This window comes from Bombus pascuorum, chromosome 7, assembly GCF_905332965.1.
Source record: "Bombus pascuorum chromosome 7, iyBomPasc1.1, whole genome shotgun sequence".
NCBI lineage: Eukaryota > Metazoa > Arthropoda > Insecta > Hymenoptera > Apidae > Bombus > Bombus pascuorum.
The window spans coordinates 585,035-605,278 of record NC_083494.1 but is presented as its reverse complement, the minus strand read 5'-3'; the positions used below and the strand labels follow the sequence as shown (position 1 = coordinate 605,278).

The 20,244-nt window shown below is 29.6% G+C and overlaps 2 protein-coding genes across 3 annotated transcripts; both read left to right on the top strand.

The window, feature by feature from the left end:
- Window positions 1-166: 166 nt before the first annotated feature.
- On the top strand, window positions 167-8,931 carry LOC132908973 (uncharacterized). The gene is made up of 5 exons (XM_060963474.1): window positions 167-605; window positions 1,020-1,087; window positions 1,187-2,194; window positions 2,448-2,777; window positions 3,885-8,931. The coding sequence occupies exons 1-5, from the start codon at window positions 194-196 to the stop codon at window positions 6,336-6,338; spliced, it is 4,272 nt and encodes a 1,423-aa protein (XP_060819457.1). The 5' UTR covers window positions 167-193; the 3' UTR covers window positions 6,339-8,931.
- Window positions 8,932-15,267: 6,336 nt separating this feature from the next.
- On the top strand, window positions 15,268-20,121 carry LOC132908994 (protein tumorous imaginal discs, mitochondrial). 2 transcript variants are annotated; one of them, XM_060963544.1, is made up of 6 exons: window positions 15,268-15,495; window positions 16,631-17,103; window positions 18,125-18,388; window positions 18,489-18,933; window positions 19,376-19,483; window positions 19,605-19,712. In XM_060963544.1, the coding sequence occupies exons 1-5, from the start codon at window positions 15,300-15,302 to the stop codon at window positions 19,474-19,476; spliced, it is 1,479 nt and encodes a 492-aa protein (XP_060819527.1). In that variant the 5' UTR covers window positions 15,268-15,299; the 3' UTR covers window positions 19,477-19,483; window positions 19,605-19,712. The 2 variants fall into 2 exon arrangements, with proteins under 2 accessions (XP_060819527.1, XP_060819526.1); XM_060963543.1 differs by lacking the exon at window positions 19,376-19,483 and having other exon boundaries at window positions 19,605-20,121.
- The last annotated feature ends 123 nt before the right edge of the window (window positions 20,122-20,244 follow it).

Below are 20,244 nucleotides of genomic sequence, written 5' to 3'. Positions count from 1 at the left end.
GAAAATAAGATTGGGGATCGAAGATTCCAATGAATAAAAATGTTCATAGTACCTCTATATCTACTGGTCTTACCCCTACTCTTTATCCGATTTCAGACGAATAGAATAAGGTCTATTCAAAAGGCGGCTAAGAAGTATCCAATCAAATGTTGCGTAGTATCGTTATGTTCAGGACGTCGCTCACAGAATCAAGATGGCATCTGAAAGTGGTGCAGGTATCGTGTCAAACGAACGATGTGATGTAAATAATACGATTCAGCAAGTATTTGACCCATTACAAGCAGAAACAAACAGTGTAAAAGTGTCGAGAACAACGTGGAATAGTGTTATCAAAGAGACAAACGAATTTTCGGACGATTTAGCTCTACATTCAATTAGGACGCCCACGATTTTCTCTACAGCGTCATCGTTTAATACAAACACGGAAGGGAACGAATTACGAAGAAACGTGAATTTCATGAGCTCTTCTGGTGATGTGGAGGAACGTATTAGTTTTAAAATTCCCATTAATACTGAATTACGTACGCCTTCCTTGGAATCACACAGCATGTCCAATCAAAGGAATGATCTGGATACTGTTACCTGTATTTCTGAACAACCAGACGGTAATATCATATTTAACTATGTTAGATGTTATATGAATACATGAACTGATATATTGATTTTATTTAAAAAATTGATATACTAAAAAGGGTCGTGTGATGTAAAAATTGTGTTGATATTTATGTCAGTGGAACTATTGTTTATAGTTATTTTAATAGGTTATTACGACAATATAAAAAAAAGAGTAAATATTTATATATAACTGTAATTGATTTAATAATATTTATTAATAAGTATTAGATACTAAAAATACATTTTCGTTGTATGACTTAAAATATATTCTTGTTATATTTTATGAAAACAAAACATTTATTTTTCTACATAAAAGATAAACATGTATATATTAAATTATTAATCAAGTTAAAAGATTAAGTTTATATTATGAAATAAATGTTATGTGTATGTGTGTATTATAGGAAATTCAGATCATTGCAACAATGAATTAGTAAAAACTTTAATTGAACCAGTTCAGCATGCTATTCATGTATGTATATTTGTTTATATTTATGAAATTTATACGGAAGTGATAAATAACAAAAGCTTTTTGAGTTGTTATTAATCAGAATCTATAATTATTTGTTAGGTTGACTTAGCATGTAGTAAGGATACAACAGTATCTGGTGGACTACACACATTGTCAACAAAACTAGAAGGATGTGTAAATTTTGAACATGGTAATACACCTCAGTTAGGGGAAAGCCCTCAAAGTAATGGAGAAGTGATTAGTAGCCCAAGAAGTCCAGACTATCCTCCAAGAGTTTCTGATAGCCCAAACAGTCCAAATACAACACTTCCTAGTAGTATGACATCGCCAATTATGACCTCGACTGTTGTAATGGATACAGCAAAGTATGACTCGGAGAACAGAAGTAATTTAACTGCTAAAGTTTGTAAAAATCTTTCTTACTCATTTTGTGGACAATTGGAGAAAGTTGAAGAAGTTCCTGTTATGCAAATAAAATCGATCGAAGAAGAAAAAACAGATAATGAGATGGATACAATTCACAGAGATGTAAAATTAGAGCTTATTGAAGTAAAAACAGAATTGACAGATTCTCAAGAGCAATTAGGCATAATTAAATCAGATTGGACTGGTGATAGCATAGCTACAACAATAGTTGGTCGAACAGATGCTGCATTGTCTCATGATAAATCAGTAAATTGTATTGGCACTACTTCTTCGAGTTCCCATTCTAAATCATACTCATCTTCAAGAGAGAAACGAAGTAAAGAACATAGCGAACGACGTTATTGCTCACGATGTTATAAACGTAGTAAAATAAAACGAGCAAATATTGGTGTACAATGTAAACGAGATCGTAGTATAGTTTCATTAAGCAGTAAGCCAATGTCTCATCCATTTTCAAAATCTACAAATGAAAATCTCAGGTTAAATTTGCAAACAAAAAATTACAAAATGCTTCACAATACACCAGTTAAAAGTGAGTTATTGGAGGGCCTAAAGTACAAGAAATTCATTCACATAGAGACTTATCCTAATGGTGGTGCAACTGTTGTGCATATGTATCAAGATGAAATTGATACATTATCTCAAGAACAACTAGAGGAATTAGCTCAAGAATATTTTAAAGTACGTAAATATAAATACGAGTTAAAAAGTTATATTAATAATAGTTGAAAATTGCTAATATAAATCAATATAATTGTCTAAAATAATTGTATTTTAATATTACTTCAATGTTTAATAATTATTTTAAAATAACGTATGATTGATTAATATGGTCTATTAAAATTGATTTGGAATGATGCAGAGAATATAAACTAATATAAGTTGTACGTTATATAATGTAACAAAATATAAATAAAAAAATTCAATATTATAGGTAGTTTTTGGAGAGGATGAAAATGGTAATGCGTATCATGTTATGGGAATAGTGCACAATGCTGCAGCATATCTTCCTGATCTCTTGGATTACATGGCAGATAATTATCCTACATTGACTGTTAAAAATGGTGTATTAGGGAGAAGCAGCGATATAGAAACTACAACTATGGTACAGTACAAAGAACAAGTGTGTAAAGCTTATAGTAATGGTACTGTTAGATATGGACCTCTCCACCAAATAAGTCTTGTAGGAACTGTTCATGAAGAAGTTGGCGGATATTTCCCAGATCTTCTACAGAAATTAGAAGAGAATACATTTTTAAAATTGGTAAGTATTGGTTCTATATTTTAAACGAAATAAATAATTAGATTTATTAAAGAAATAGAATATATTTTTTTTTATTGTTTACATATAGGTAGTTTTTGGAAAACATGGTTTCAAATATAAAATTACTAAATATATTCTTATGTTATACTATATAAAGTTATGATGTATAACATTGATATTATAATTATTTTACAACGATTTGTACAACAATTACGAATATATTGATATATTTCCGATATATGATTATATTGCTAATCTGTGATCTGTATGAACCTGTGATCTGTATTATAGATAGTTTTAATAACTAAATGATACAAAGATGAAAACATTTATTGATTATTTTGATCTTTCTTTAAAAGTATTGGTCATTATCTGTGAATTTATAAACTGGTGAAAAAAGCAACTTTTGATTCTTTACTAGATATATGTAAGATAGTACAAGTATTTTTGAACTATAACTTTTTTCAAGAACATTTAATGTTCTATCATTGGTTAAATGAGCAATTTTGATGAAGTATTTTTTTTTTTAACTCTAAAAAATATAAAATTTTAAATGTGTCTAATATCTCCAATATACATTAGTACATGCTCACAAATTTTTATCGATTTAATAATACATATTTTTATTAAACGTAGGCTATAGATATATAGTATGGGGTATTTGATTCTGAAATATTAGTTTGTTTCTTTCCATATTGTACATTATAATATAAATTTAAAAATATCCTAAAAATTTTGATGTATCAATATAATGGAGTATCAATATAATTTATTTGTAGGGACAAATAATTAAAATAATTATTTATTTAAGTTTATATTAGAGAAAGAATAAATCATATAAATATACAATTATGCCAAGAGACAAAATTTTCATTTAAAAAAAACTAGAAATCCAAAAGATTATAATATATAATAACTTATAGATTAAATGCAGTAGGAATTATTTACAATAATTCTCAATGAAGCATTTATAGATATTACTCAATCATAGAACAGCCAAGAAAGAATATTTTGTTAGAAAAGAAAAGACAAGAAATGCATATTTCCACGAAAGATGAATTTATGTCTATATAAATAACTTATTAAGTCTTTACCTTTTTACTTTAGACTATGCCTTGGGGTCCATTATCTATTGTAAAGATGGATACTCCTGAAGAATCAAATGATGGTCCAATTTTATGGATCAGACCAGGTGAACAATTAGTTCCAACAGCCGATATAAATAAAAGTCCTTATAAACGGCGCAGAACGGGCATTAATGAGTTACGAAATCTACAGTATTTGCCACGCCTTAGTGAAGCTCGTGAATATATGTTTGAAGACCGTACCAAGGCACATGCTGATCATGTTGGTCATGGATTAGATAGGATGACAACAGCAGCAGTTGGTATATTGAAAGCTGTTCATGGTGGACAACCTTCGGAATATAACAGAATTACGAAAGATGTTGTAGCTTTCTATGCTGGTGATTTTCCTGAACTAGTCGAAAAATTACAATTAGATCTTCATGAACCACCGATATCACAATGTGTACAATGGGTTGAAGACGCCAAATTAAATCAATTACGTAGACAGGGTATTCGTTATGCTAGAATAAATTTGTATGATAATGATATTTACTTTTTACCGCGTAATATAATTCATCAGTTTAGAACGGTTTCCGCAGTTTCAAGTATAGCATGGCATGTTAGATTAAAACAGTATTATCAAGAATCACAACACAATTCAAGTGTTAGGCATGGACGTGTAGGAAATGAGCACCGAATAAAGGAGAAGAAGCCACTGGAAACTGTAAATATAGGAGATGAACAAAAAGAAAATACAAATCGTCAACGTGTAGAACAAAAACATTCTGTTGATTCGCTGGAAGAAAAAAAGGCAAAAGAAAGAGCTGCTGAATATCAAGGGAATTTGAAGAAATCAGACCATCATGGAAAACGTAAAGAAGATCGTAAGAGCAGAGACCATACAAGACATTCTTCCATTTCAAGTAAGAGGAAAGATTCTATAGAAAATAATGATAATTGTGCCGATCTTTTTAACAATAAGCCTGCAAAAACTAGTACAATAGAACAAAAACAAAACAATGGAAAGAGAGATGATAAAAGATCTGAAAGGAGACACGAAGATCGTCGTCGATCTAATGAAAAATCCAGTCATCATTCACACAGTAGTGGCAGTAGCAGTAGTAGCAGCAGCAGCAGCAGTAGTCATTGTGGGGAGAAGAAAAAATATGATTGTAGTAGTCATAAATTAGATCATAATCGAAGTCATCACAGTCGATCCAGCACTAATACTACATCGAGCAAGGAAAGCATTTCAAATATCACAGAACCTAAATCGGCGAATAAATTCAATATTTCAGGATCTTCGTCGAAAGAAGGTAAGAGACGATTGTGCCCGCCAGAGGTTTCTTTGGAACATGAAAATTCTGATTGTAACACCGTTATTCTCGAGCCAACTGTGTTAACACAACGACAGTTAATAGCGACAACTTACGCAACAGAAGTTGTTGATAAAGCTTTAGAAATTGCAATATATAAATCAAAGACTGACGTAGAGGAAGTCTGTCAATCTTTACGAACAGGTGTTGCAGAAGCTTCCAAGGAAATTCTGGAAAAAATTCATAAGGAAAGTTTTGAAATCGCTGAACAGAAGTATAAGGATGATAAGACAAAAATAGAACTATACTGTCAATTGTTGGAGATAGAAACTACATTGGCATTCACATCGAAAATGGAATGTGCAACTGAAAATGCAATAAAAGCGCTAATCGAAACGGCTGAAGATGAAGCAAAGGAAAGATCAAAAAATGAAAAAGTTTGTATATTAACTAGTGGTAACACGTGTGAAGAAAATCCATTACCAACGACGAAAATAACAAATTCTTCCTCAATAATCTCTACATCTCCGTTAACAGAAACCGAAAGGCACAATAATAGGAACGTTAGCAGCGATGAAAATTCATCTAAATTAGCACCCGAGGCGCATGCAGCATACCCAGAATCTAGAAGAAAGCATAGAGATGATAAAGGTTCTAGAAATCAGCGGCATAAAGACAGAAGAGATCGAGATAGGCGTGACAGAGATCATAAGAGACATCATCATCGAAGTCCTTCGTGTAACAAATCGGAGAACAAAACAGCAGAAACTACTAGCAAAGAAGATTCATTGAAAATTATCTCACTGCCCAAAGATTGTAACATTTCTAGTAAAAGTACCGACCGAACGGATAGTAAAGATGGCGATAGGAAATTGGAAAAAAGGAGGGACGGGCACCACAGTCATGGAAGGGATGGACAGAAAAGGTCATCCAGCAGTCGTTCATCGAAGGATGACGCAGCATCGAGTCGTTCTCATTCATCGAGTTCAAATCACAAAAGAAAGTCGAGTTCGTCCGAAGAACATAAGGAGCCAAAAAAGACATGTATAGAAAAAGACGTTGTGACAACACCGACAACAACAACAACAGAGGAGAGTACTCTCGGCACAACATTAAGTCTGATAACAGTGACAACAGTGGCTCAGACAACAACGACAAATACCGTCGTATCGACGTGAAAAGGTGAAAATTATCTTAAGCTATAGTACAATCTGCTTACTAGACATAACAGTCCGCACGGTCGAGCTCATATGCCGATAATATTATGTGTGTGGATTCTAACTGATTTGGGTATAGTACATTTATATTGTATGTCCGAATTTACAGAAATATGAGACGCTTACCAAAATAAGAAGTATCATAAAAATATATCAGACGTCATCAAAGTAGAAATAATTGCTGCATTTTACGCAAAGACCAGTTAGAACTATTACTAATTGAAAATTTGCTACGTCATCATTTCCATGCAATTCTACACGCCTTAGCCCTAGCAAGAAAATTGAAACTGTAAAAGTAGTATTATCGTCTAAAAGCACTTTCTAAAATTGAATGGCAAAAGTTATTTTACTATAAAATCCTTGAGCGTCTCATATACTGTTGAGAGTGAAAAGAAGATTAAATAAATATATATAGAATAGTTGACCAATACGATATATGTACAAAAGAAATTTGTACAAATTTGTGATCAGAAATTCGATCGGCACGTTAGTGCCGTACATTGTACATAGATTAATACATTAAAACCGAAGATTTGTGCAACAAATCTTATCTGAACTGTGAACATATGTACATATAAATGTATGTACGTATGTGCGTGTGAGGGCTACGCGCATGTTTATGTGTATGGGTGTGTGTATGCGTATGATTTTGTGCATGTTTATATGCACATACTGCATGTACAGTTGCATGCGCTTATATGCGTGCATACGTGTATATGTGTATGTGCGGGCGCGTACGTGCGTGTGTATATGTATATATGAATAGTTGGAAAAGAAGATAGAAATGTAAATTATTTATAGTTACATTGAACATTCTCTACAAGTTGAAGATATTGATTTACTTTAAAATTTTACTTTCCTTGTTTAAACAAATATACTAAAGAGTGAAACTTGATAACCGGTCTAAGGAAAGGATTGTTCTAACGTGTAAATTACTTAAAATTCATTTTAATGGTAAAAAGAGAAACTATATCTTATGTAGTGGTTATTAAATGAAAAAAATATAACGTTCTACCAAAAGCTGTACATTAACAAAATTACACGCGTATTTTTATGTCTCTGTCACGATAAGTCTAATTATCGTAATGTATTGCCAGCGAAACTATATTAAGTGCTAATTTTTTATATTTAAAGAATTTTTATTTATGCGACAAACTCGACGAAGATGAGCTTGTATAACACGCTCGATATGTATGTATAAGTAGTCTTACTGTGTCATATACATACAAATAATATTTACTTTAATTAATGATTAACAATTGATACAGCGAACTGTTGCAACAACAAATCATAATATACTTTCCGCACTCGGTTAAATGTATAAAAACAAGAACTTACCTTTCTGGGTAAAGTGCCGGTAAATGATCGTGTAGATTTGTGCATACAGAACATTATTTAACAGTAGAAACTGTTGTAAAAAATCAATATTCGTATAAGTTAATATATTCTGTTCTACAAAAATTATAATTGGCCTATTCAACTTTATTTATGTCTAAAATTAAAAATTATTTATATAGATATTAACTTTTGGAAAATTTCAGTTTACACTTAGTATTGATAAAGCAGTAGAAAACAAAAGAACGTTCGTATGATTTGTATATTCTTCTCGGATAAAAAAATCCTTTCATTAAAATAATAAATTTTCTACAAAATAGCATTCTAATTTAACAAATTTTACAATCATTATTGATACAAGTATAACATCTGCATCATTCAATGATCATGTTTGCGCATCTTTTTGTTTTATTTAATTTTAAATTTTCTCTAAGTTTCAAAGAAGTATTCTATTTAATCGTTGAATACTGCAGAATTTTCGATCGCTGCTTTCATTTGCAAACTTTATTTTCCAGTAAAACATAAAAAAGAACAATATTATGCAATATATTTTACTAGTGTTTCTTCAAATAATTTTAAATGCATTGTCTGGTTTTTGGTTGTAATACTTATGAAACAAAATCTATCGAGTAAAAACTTAAAATTTCAAATACATCATATTTTATAAAATATCTAGAGTAGTTTGTGTATATGTTATCTTTAAAATACTTTACGCTATAAAGAGTCTGCCGTTTATGATAACAAACATATTATTTTGTAATATTTCTTTATATTCTTTCTCGTTCTTTTATTTTTCACATATCAGTGTCTACAGTACTGATTACGTTATTATTTCAAAGCTCCATATTGCGAATATTTTCTTTAATTTTAAGTTATTTGATATCATCTTACATGTATTGCAGTATGAATAATAATATTAGTAACATTTACACATCGGTTATTATTAAGAATATCACATTAAGTTATATATATATTTATTTATATGATATGCTAAATTCATACACAATATTAATGTACTAGTTTGTTTTCAAAAAATTTCAGATTTTAAGATCCTCAGACTCTAACATTAAAAATATTTTTTACATGCTTGTGTCACGTGGTGATTTCTTTGTTCTATTCTTATTTAAGTTTAATATTGAACGATTTCAATTGTTTTGCAACGCACCTATGTCGAGTCACAATTATAATATATAACAATAAATCTTAATGTTACAAAACATCTGATAGTTCTCTAGTGTTGAATTACAGCAGCATTTAGTCATGTTTTTTATATTACGTTTTACAAACAGTATTTTATTAATGCTTTAAAAATACATCAACGATGTTTTTCAAACCCTATTTACCGATGACCTTTAAATAATTTTATTAGAATAATATTTTAGATAAGAAAGACGTAACAAACAAAAAAGACACAAGTCAGAAGGAGTAAATAATTCCATCGACTTTATAATATTTTGTTCTTTTCTAATTAGTCGTAAATGAAATTATTTTATTTACAGATATATAGAATAAAACTTGTAATTAACATTATATTTCTTCTCATTTCTTCTCGTGTTTTAATTTATGTAAGTGTATCTAAGTATCCATACCACTGACAGGCATATAAAAAGTAATTTATAGTAATTATTATAAAAAGAATGACAACATATTCTATTGATCCCACACTGATTAAATTTCCATAAATTTTACTTATGGAAGAATTTTGAGAATCTATATTATATACAGGGTATTACAGAACATGTGGGAACCACTTTGGAAGCTGATTGTACACCTAAAAGAAAAAGAAACCCGTGCGGACATATGAACTATCTGTCTTTGTTTATCAGATAGAACGTACTTTTTATTTTTATTTTGTGTTATCTAATTACCTTTATAGAAGATGCTGAGAATCACCACATAGCATTTCAAGCCAAACCAGTAGACGTCTTGTCATGGATTTGGATGCAATCTGAATGGTTCCTGATGCTTCCTCTAATTTGTTGAAAAACTTAGTTCTAAACTTTAGTATTTCAATATTTTTAATAGAGTTTGCTCTGGTTACAAAATTCGTTCTATCTTATAAAGAAAGACAGACGGAGCATACATATATATGAATGTTTTTCATTGTTTTTAGATGTATAATCGGTTCTTGAAGTGGGTTCTGCATGTTCTGTACCACTCTGTATATTATCAACATAATAATTGGACCGAAAAGAAACTGAAAACAAATTATTGTTCGTTTTGCTATGCTTTATGTTATTACACGTACTAAAGGAAAACTTGTTAAAGGCGTACTTAATCTATAGTCGTCTTTCAAATTGGACCAAATTGAAATAACAACAAAATATTTACTTCACTCTGTCATAAATTATTAGATATTTGCAAATAATTGCAAAAGTCTTCTCACTTATATGTATCATAGTGATTTTGTTGCACTGAAACTAAGTACTTTATTGTATCGACGATTACATTTTTGCATTTATAAGAACGAAATATTTACAACTATAGAAAGTGCACATTGTCTAGACTAATTTAAAACTTTGGTGCAGAGTAACTACAAAAGGATGAAGATACGATGTTTGTTTAAGAGGTATGTTACATTTCATTATTGAATTATATTTAAAATACAGGTTCTTATAGTAACATTATTATTATCAGTAACAGTTAAATTTAAATACTTTCATATATAGTTTTAGATAATGTATGATCATGTGTATGCCACTATATGATATACATATATATATAAATAATTATTTTCACAGAAAGCACTTTCAAATTTATACCTATCAGCTTATATTTTATAAACACTCGTCAATAATCAAGTCTTATTTTGTTTCGAGAAAAGATTTTTATGTTTCGTAAAATATATAACAAGGTGTATACGTATAGCATCGAATTGATGCATGTACTTACAATAACGATATACATGTATATATTTGGTTTTGGAAAAGCGAGAAGACTTTTACGATTGTATCCAAATGAAGAAGCTTCGTATAAAATGAAACGACACAGGTGCTAAACATAAAATATTGTGGACTTTGAGGTGCCTTTAGTCTATTCGTCATAAATCACTATGGTTAATCAATCTATAGACGTTATTTACGATTATTTTCATTAGGTAGAGGATAAATATAGGATACACAGCTCTGATCCCATTTAATTGCACTTAATTTTGTTTCTTAATTAAATTTATTTTGAGAACGAGTGGAAGGTAACCGGAAATACATACGTATAAATGATTCTCTTTATGTCGATATATGTACAGCAATCATCATCGATGTAAATACACGTAAGAGAGAAACACGATATCCAAGTTTGTTTTATACGAAAGGAGTTGCTTGTAAGATCAAGTTATCCATAGTATATTTATCGATAAATTTGTATTACATTACAATAATACAGATATAATGTTGAAAAAGTACGAAGTAAAATAAATGTTGATACTTAACAGAGAGAAATATAGTTTATTTTAATATTTAAATATTATTAAAAATTAGTTCGATAAAACACTGAATTGAGATGCGATAGGCTGTTAGTTATTTCTTTTAAGAAGAAAATAATAGAAATCGAATACACTGAGGTATTATTGAATGCAATAGCCTACATTATTCAATCTCTTATTTTATCTAAGATGTAATGTACCGATTGTGAGATTGTTAGGGTGCCGTCAAACAATCAATAATATCGTCAACATTAGAAGGTTCTCAAGGAAAATGTGGTTTGTCAATAAATATTGACAATATTGTATTGGCAATATACATATATATATCCTTTTAGTCGAGAACCTTGAAATATTGACAATATACATACATACATATACGTATACATTTTGATAGACTAACGGCACTCTTATGGTATTATCAAGTATAATCAAAAAGTTTAATCGAATGTTATTTCAATTATAATTCAATATTTATAAGTTTCTACTCATTCTTCTTTAAAATATTTCTTCCTTAACGTTATTACTTCTCTTCTGAATACAATATTGAATAAGTTAATACTCTAATATTCGCTATTTATCTGGAACAAAAGATTTCATAATGTACGCGTAATTATACAGCGTATAGTATATGTATATGTAGGTAAATATGTAGGTTCTATTTCATTGCCCTCTTAATACATACGTGTACGATATACATTGTATAAACATAATTATCTAGGATGGTATCATTATTTTTAATCAATTTCATTTACCTATAATTTCCAAAATGTACTTTTTCATTTGTCTGATTTACCTATCTGTTACAAAGACATTATTAATTCCCTTTTAACCGTAAGTTATTACGGAAAACCAATTGGTTATTAAAATCTGTAGTCATTTCTTTTCATAAACGTGTTTTAGTTTTTTGGATGCATAATTTCTACTACATTATTTACTAGGGAATTCTTTAGTTGTTAAACAATATACTAAGATACGATGGCTCGTTCTCGCGAAACGAACACACATACATACATATATCTCTTATTATACAAATTACAAAGATGCACATAATGGCAGCTGAAAGGATTGATCGAAAGGTCTGAGAATATACGGAATTGAATTAATCTGTATATGTGTAAATATCTAATGACTTTTACGTGACATAAATACATGTATGGTTAAAGAACGATATAAGAGTTAGACATACACACTTGTAAAGAAATCGGTACAGGGGATATACACAATAGTTAACTAAACACGCTATTATACACAATATAATTATATTATGTTAATCGTGTAAAAACTGTACAAAATTATGAATATAGTAGTATGTAGTTTTACATATTATACTTATCACATATGTAGAATTCATTTCACATCGAGTTTTTAAAGAAGAAAAATAAATTACTTTTGGTCAACCATACTGCGACTTATTATTTGAAAAATACGGTATGTCTTGTTCAGCTGGAAACGCTCAAATATCTCGAAAAATATGAATGATACGAAAAAATGTTTCAGACAGAAGCCCCGCTGCTTAGATCGACCTCTTCTTGTTCGTGTAAGGAGGTTTGCTCGTGTGCAGGGCCATTTTGGACGATTTTTAATTGTTAATAACTAAAAAACAAAGCCGAAAACGCAGTTTTTTAATTCTTGATTTTCGTCTCATAAATATCCTGACACCTGTATAATAATAATATAATAATAATTTCTAAGTCTTTCAATTAATAAACTAACGAAAAGAAGTTAACCTTTTTTTTTTTTTTTTCTTAGTTTTTACAATTTTATGTTAGGAAAACATGATATCATAGGAGATGGCAGAATTTCATTGTGAAATTCTTAACCCGTCCATATTTTTCGATCGACTTTGCGAGTTTGTATCAGGAGAACATAACAGCATAAAAGGTGACATAATTTCGGCTTGAAAATGACCTCATATTCCAGGTATCACCAAAATTCCAAAAAAAGACATCATATTGCTATACTTGCCAAAATTTCAAGAAATGTCCTTAAATTCTCTGAATTTTTTAGTGTTTACATACATTGGTTTTTTTTATTTACATTTGTGAAATTTTTTTAATTTTTTGACGTTTCCCTTATTTTAACTTGTGAAAATGATAAGAGAATAAAATGAGGCGAGGTGGACGAAATTAAGGATCAATGATAAGACATTCGCTTTAGAAAACCTATTCATTCATTGAATTAAAATAAATTATACAATAATCTTTACAATTACTGTTAATTCAATAGTGAATAACGTACCTAACTATCTGTATTACGTAGAACATATTAAGAAATACAGCTTAATTCTGGTTTTAATCATGTATAATTTATACTTATTTTTACAATATAATTATTGTGCAAACGTGTCTTTATACCTATAAATTAATAGTTGCATTCCATACCATATTTCAGGAATTAATAATTTATAGCACTTGTTATAATATAAATACAATTGTAAATCTTAAACATAATTACAAAACACGGGATGTAATGAATTATAGCTAATTACAACTATTTAGAACTAACTACAGCTACTTTTATTGACGTGATAAAAGTTCTGTGCTTTCTGTCGTAGTTTCCTGATATTGCAACAAAAGTAAACCTGCAACACACAAAAGAAATATTAATTTCACTTGTCTTACAGTATAAAAAATGAAATACAAGAATACGATAATCATTTTTGAATAATATTAATTAAAAGTAAATTCATTTGGCGCTATAAAGACTGATGAAAGTATTTAACAGATTCACCTATACCAGTTAATCAAAGTACGCCTCGAACGCATGCAATTCAATGAAAAATAAAGAATATCGATTGGTAGCTATAGGTTTCAGGTTGGTTTAAATGTCGCGTACTTCAGTTCATCCAAGATATTAAGGATCGTAGTTGACGAAAAGATTCGAATAAAATCTCGTTCACTAATCTAAATGATTGCAAGACAATTTTCAATTTGACCGAGCGGAAACTGGTGAAGTGGTGAAGAAACGCGCGCATATGGGAGGAAACACGTGGGAACGTACGTAAACGGGAGAAATGCGAGCGGAAAGCGAACGAACACTTGTCTGAATTAATTTTCACAGTAAACTTTAATTTAATGTTAATTGGTAAATGCATTCTATGTAAAAATGTTACGTATAAGCAATTAGATCTCAAAAAATATGATATGTGTTTTAGATCTTTAAAAATGTTTTATTTATATACACAATTGCAAAGAGTTTTACCAGACAACCATGCTACAGCCCGCTTACCGACTAAGCATATATATATATATATACATACATGAATTTATTGACATAATACAGTAGTATTGTACGTTGCAGGCACAAGATTGCGCTGCATTATAAATCCTAACAAGTGGATCAAAGCGCTTACTATCAGCAAATTGATCAACATCGTCCTGTTATTAAGCCTCCCATACCTCCAGTAGAGGTTATCAGACTTATGAATGATACATATACACGACTGTGCTTCATAGGTCTGTACGAAATGACATTCATGTAGTTGCAACGTTCGTATGCGGTATTGATACATGCGTTGGTGCACGAAACGGTGTTCGACTGGTTGTGAGTAGTAACAGACATCGTACCAACATTCGTGTGATCCCAGCTTTAAAAATGTTATTCTAGCTCAATATTTTGCATCCTGGATACTATACTGGAGCCTCAACTTTGTATCGAACCTTTTAATATTACAATTAATGCTGCTATTATTTGATATTAAGCGTATAGTTTGGATACTTTTGTAACGTATGATTTGTCATTAGATCTAGTAACATTTTTCCAACTCGAATTTGTGTTAGATTTTTTTGATGTTGATTTCAATAAAATTATCCTTACTTGTTGTCTATCCATAATAAATACAGCAATTTCAAAAATGTCTACTATACCGTAGAATTTGTGTCCATTTTATTTATAAATTATAGTTCGAATACTTTCGTGTATATGTACTATTGCTGAAAGCAGAGGATGGAAGCATTGTCCATGCAAACTTAATTTAAAATAAAAGATATAAATAAGGATTAATTTACAACAAATATTTCATTAACATATAATATTTTAATAACAAATAATAAGGAACCAAAAATAATTTATCAGGTCTCTCAAATTGTTAAATTTCTTAAATCTGGTATTAATATAACTTCCAGAAAACATGCTATAGTCCCAATGTGTCACGTGATAATACAGCCATGCGTCTTTTATGCAATATGGCGACCGGCAAAGGACTTGCAATCGTTTTCCGACCAAAAACTATTAATTTAATCAGCAATAATAAATTAAATAAATTGCCATGTGGTATTGTGCAAAGATGTAGCACGTGTCATCGATCTATTACAACAGTAGCATTGAGTGTCGGCAGTTGGAACTCGAAAAAATCAGGAAAATGTAATGTATACGTTTGATCACGAATATCACGCAGATTACATCACACTAAATTTATAATACATATTTTATTTTGAATTTGTTGACATATTAGATATATCTTGGTATTTTGAAAAAATGTTCTATTTTTAATTATATATAATATCATGAATGCCTTGTCTTCTTACTTGCTATTCTAATGAGTAAACTTTCGAAGTAAAATATAACCTGAAACTTCACAACACATGCCTTTCGTTTTTACTCCTAACAATTGTTTATAGTAGTATCTCAGATAGACTTTTGTTCTTTAAATTTTGTTCTAACATATTAATATAAATATCTGTTAATTTTATGCTAACGTGTCAAAGTTATTAACTATGTTAACAAAATTTTAAAGTAAATAAATTATCTTATACAGGGTGTATAGAAAAGCTGGAGTAAATCTTTAAAAATATGTAGTACTCATCAAAACAAACAAAAATATCCTAATAATCATTGATCCAAAAACCATTAATTTTGGAATTATAAAATGTTTTTGTCAATAAGACATTAACTCAACAGCATATATTCAATATATCTTCCATTTATTTCAACATACAGTATGGCATGTTTTGTCATAGTAGCATGCGCAGTTTGACATCTAACATTTCACGATTCATTGTATCAACTCATTTAATACAGCACCTAATTTATTATATATTGTACTTCTATATGTTAAGCATCTCATAACTCCAACACTAACGGATCTTGAACCAATCTTTATTAAAGTCTTTTTAATTAATTTGAGTACATTACATGTTCTTAAACCTTTTGCCCAACTTTTGTATATCCCATATTTATTATAAATCATATTCTACTTTTAATCCTTTATATTCTTTAAGCTTTCTACCTTTGATTCTAAGACTGATAGAATTCTAAGACAACTGTATCAGTTGCTTATTATATGATTTATTTTATTAATTATACAAATTTATTAAAAATATATTTTATAATTTTTAAGTAGTTCATTAATATCTTATTTAGAGAAATAATCACAACGAAAAGTAGATATACATGCATTACCAATATGTTTGTATATGTATCTTTTTTACTATTATTATTATTATATTTAGAAAAATTCTTTCTAACATAAAATATTATTTATTAAATATAATTGCAGATATGATAGAAAATTTATCCAAAGTTCAAAGAGGAATACATACAACATGCAATCTATTAAAACGTAATTATTATGAAATATTGGGTGTATCTAAGAATGCTGCTGCAAAGGATATTAAAAAGGCTTACTATCAGCTTGCTAAAAAGTATCATCCTGATACAAATAAAGGAGATCCTGATGCAAGTAGAAAGTTTCAAGAAGTTTCAGAAGCATACGAAGTATTAAGTGATGATCAGAAAAGAAAAGAGTATGACACGTGGGGAGCCACATCAGAACAAATGGGGATGGGACAGGGTCGTGGTGGTGGTGGTGGCCATACTGGAGATTTTACCGAAGGTTGGCAATTCAGATCATCCATCAACCCGGAAGAATTATTTAGAAAGATATTTGGAGAAGCTGGATTTCAAAGTAATATCTTTAATGATTTTGAAGATTATCAAGAATCAAAGTTTGGTTTTGGAGCTGCTCAAGAGGTACTTTTATATGTAGAGTAGAGCCTCCTTATTTCAACTAATAGGGTCACAAAACTGTTTAGATAATGGAATTTTTGGGTGATAGAACAATCACTTTCCTAATACGAAATTTCATTTATTCAAATACAAACTGAGATTAATTGATAGTTTCTTCAACTATTTGTAGATTCCATATCTTTCTGGCTGCTAAAATCACATAATTTTTTCAACATAAATAACTGCATAGAGTTACATTCTTCCTATATGTCAAATCGTTAAAGCCCCTTTCCAAACATTACAAATGCTTCAGCATGAGAAAGCATCTCTTCATCACCACTTTTGTTTGCTGTGATCATTTGTGGAAAATCGTTGTTATTATCGTGTTTATTGCGATGGAATCATTTCATTACATTAGTATATTTAAGATTTTTCTATTGTTGCCAGCACCAGAGGAATCAATGTGCTTTGAATAATTTTTAATATCATGTTTTTGATTTTTAATGTCTGGGTCCGTGGCTTTTCCAACATTATATATTTTTACTAATTCTGTTGCACTTACGAGTTATTAGCACTTTCGAGTTATTTAATTACGTCGTATTTTATTTCGATAGTTAGAACGTTATTAGCTGCATACTAAATTCTTGTAATCACAATTCACTCGACCGAATAAAAAAAAAAATACATTATATTTGAACTAGTGGCTAATAAAATATGTACATATTTGAAACAAAAAGAGGCATCCGTTACTGGAAAATATTACTTTCGGATATTAGAGTATTCGGATTATGGATGTTTAGATAAGGTGGATTCTACTGTATATATGTACATATATATACAGAGTGTCTCAGAATTATAAGCTTAATTTCTAATGTTGCTGAAGTAAAATAAGCAATGAATATCTCAAAACAAATGAATCAGATTCATTGCACATATCACCTTTTTGATTCAAATATCCTGATAAAGTTGTTTCTTTGTGGGATACTATTATGTTATACATTTTGATATATTAACTATTTACAAGTGTTGTTTCTCTGATTTTTAGGTTGTTATGAATTTAACATTTTCTCAAGCTGCCAGAGGAGTGAATAAAGATATTGAGTTAAATGTAGTAGATCAGTGTCCAAAATGTTCAGGGTCACGATGTGAACCAGGAACGAAAGCAGTTAGGTGCCAATATTGCAATGGAACTGGAATGGAAACAATTAGTACTGGCCCTTTTGTAATGAGATCTACTTGTCGTTATTGTCATGGTAGCAGAATGTTCATTAAATATCCATGCTCGGAATGTCAAGCAAAAGGACAAACGGTACAAATACATTTTTGTGTTAATTAAAATTAAGTAAATTTTTGTTTTTAATAAATATTTCTGTATGTTACAATTGTTTGACAATAAAATATTTTAATAGGTGCAACGCAGGAAAATAACAGTCCCAGTACCAGCTGGTGTTGAAGATGGTCAAACTATTCGGATGACTGTTGGTAGTAAAGAAATATTTATAACATTCCGTGTGGAAAAATCGAAATACTTTCGAAGAGATGGTCCAGACGTACATACGGATGCGCAAATTTCGTTATCACAAGCAGTACTGGGTGGTACCATAAGAATAGAAGGCATTTATGAAGATCATACTATACAAATTCGGCCTGGCACTTCGTCCCATACTAAAATTCGACTTAATAATAAAGGAATGAAAAAAGTAAATGGCACAGGACATGGAGACCATTATGTACAAATTAAAATTGTTGTACCTACAAAATTAACTAATAAACAATTGGCATTACTCCAAGCTTATGCTGAACTTGAAGATGATACACCTGGAACTATATATAGCATAACATATAAAACAGATGGTAAGGATAAACATGACGAATCATAATATTGGGAACAGTATATTACAGAAGTAGAGAAAAGTTAATAACATATTTGTGTTTTGTCTTCTTTTTTCTTCTTTATATAATAAATTAAACTTAGTAACAATTTTGAAGTTATGAATATTCCGAATAGAATTTTTTCAATAATTTTTGTTTCTCGTAAAATCAAGTATAAGATTAGATTTGTGTGTCGCTTGAGTTTCCATGTGTACCTGGCCTTGCTAATTAAATAAATGATGTAAAAATTTATATATGCGTTTCATTAGCGTTTCATATTAATTAAATATGTTTTTGAAGACTAAAAGAATGTTAACAGACTGTATAACAAATAACGTAATAATCAAACAAGTTTTATATATCTCCGTACTTTCTTTACTTTACAAGTTCTTTTATCTTGAGAATATATATACTTTTTTGGCAGGTCCAAAGATAAAAACTCAAGCGAGACAGAATACACAAAGTGAACCAAATAATGAAAATGATGGTCTTCTTAGCAAAATCAAGAAAGCAATATTTGGGTAAAACTTGGGTGAGTGAATCTTTAGGATGAAACGCAAATATTATTTTATAATAAGTTCATAATAATGTGTGATCTTTTAATGTAGATTATTCTGAGAAATTCTACTCTATTATATTTGTTTTACTTACAGGAACTAAACAAAGTTATACTGGTCCTTTGGATTTGGTAGAATCCATACGAATAGCATTAGGTGATAAGGATATTTCTCATATAAACTCTGGGTCTTCTGAATGCGAAGGTCGAGAAGATAAATCTCAAAATAATACTGGAATGAAAAGCAGTAGTTCGATAAATGAAGATGTTGACGCAATGAGAAAACGAAAAGTATCTTAAATTCAATGACTAAAAAATTATTTGCAGCATCACTAGAAGCAGTTAAATAAGAAATATAAATGTTATTATCATGTAAAAGATTCTGATGCATCGATATTATAAATATTACTTAAATTTCAAACAAATTGACTGTAATCCACTTTTTCAAACGTAATTATATATTGGGAATATTGTTTATTTGATTAACATAGCTTGTGAATGTACTTTTGCAAATGTATTTATACAAAGATTAATAGTTACCGAAGTATCAGAATTAATAGATAATTATAGTTATATTACTTGTGTAATAAACTATGCAAACTGTCATATTTCTACTTATATTTTATCACTATATCCTTCATTTCATACCATACTATCCAAAACAAATTTATATGTTTAACATTTTATTATTAATTTTAATATCTTGAATTTCATTTCACTACGTTTGGTATACATTA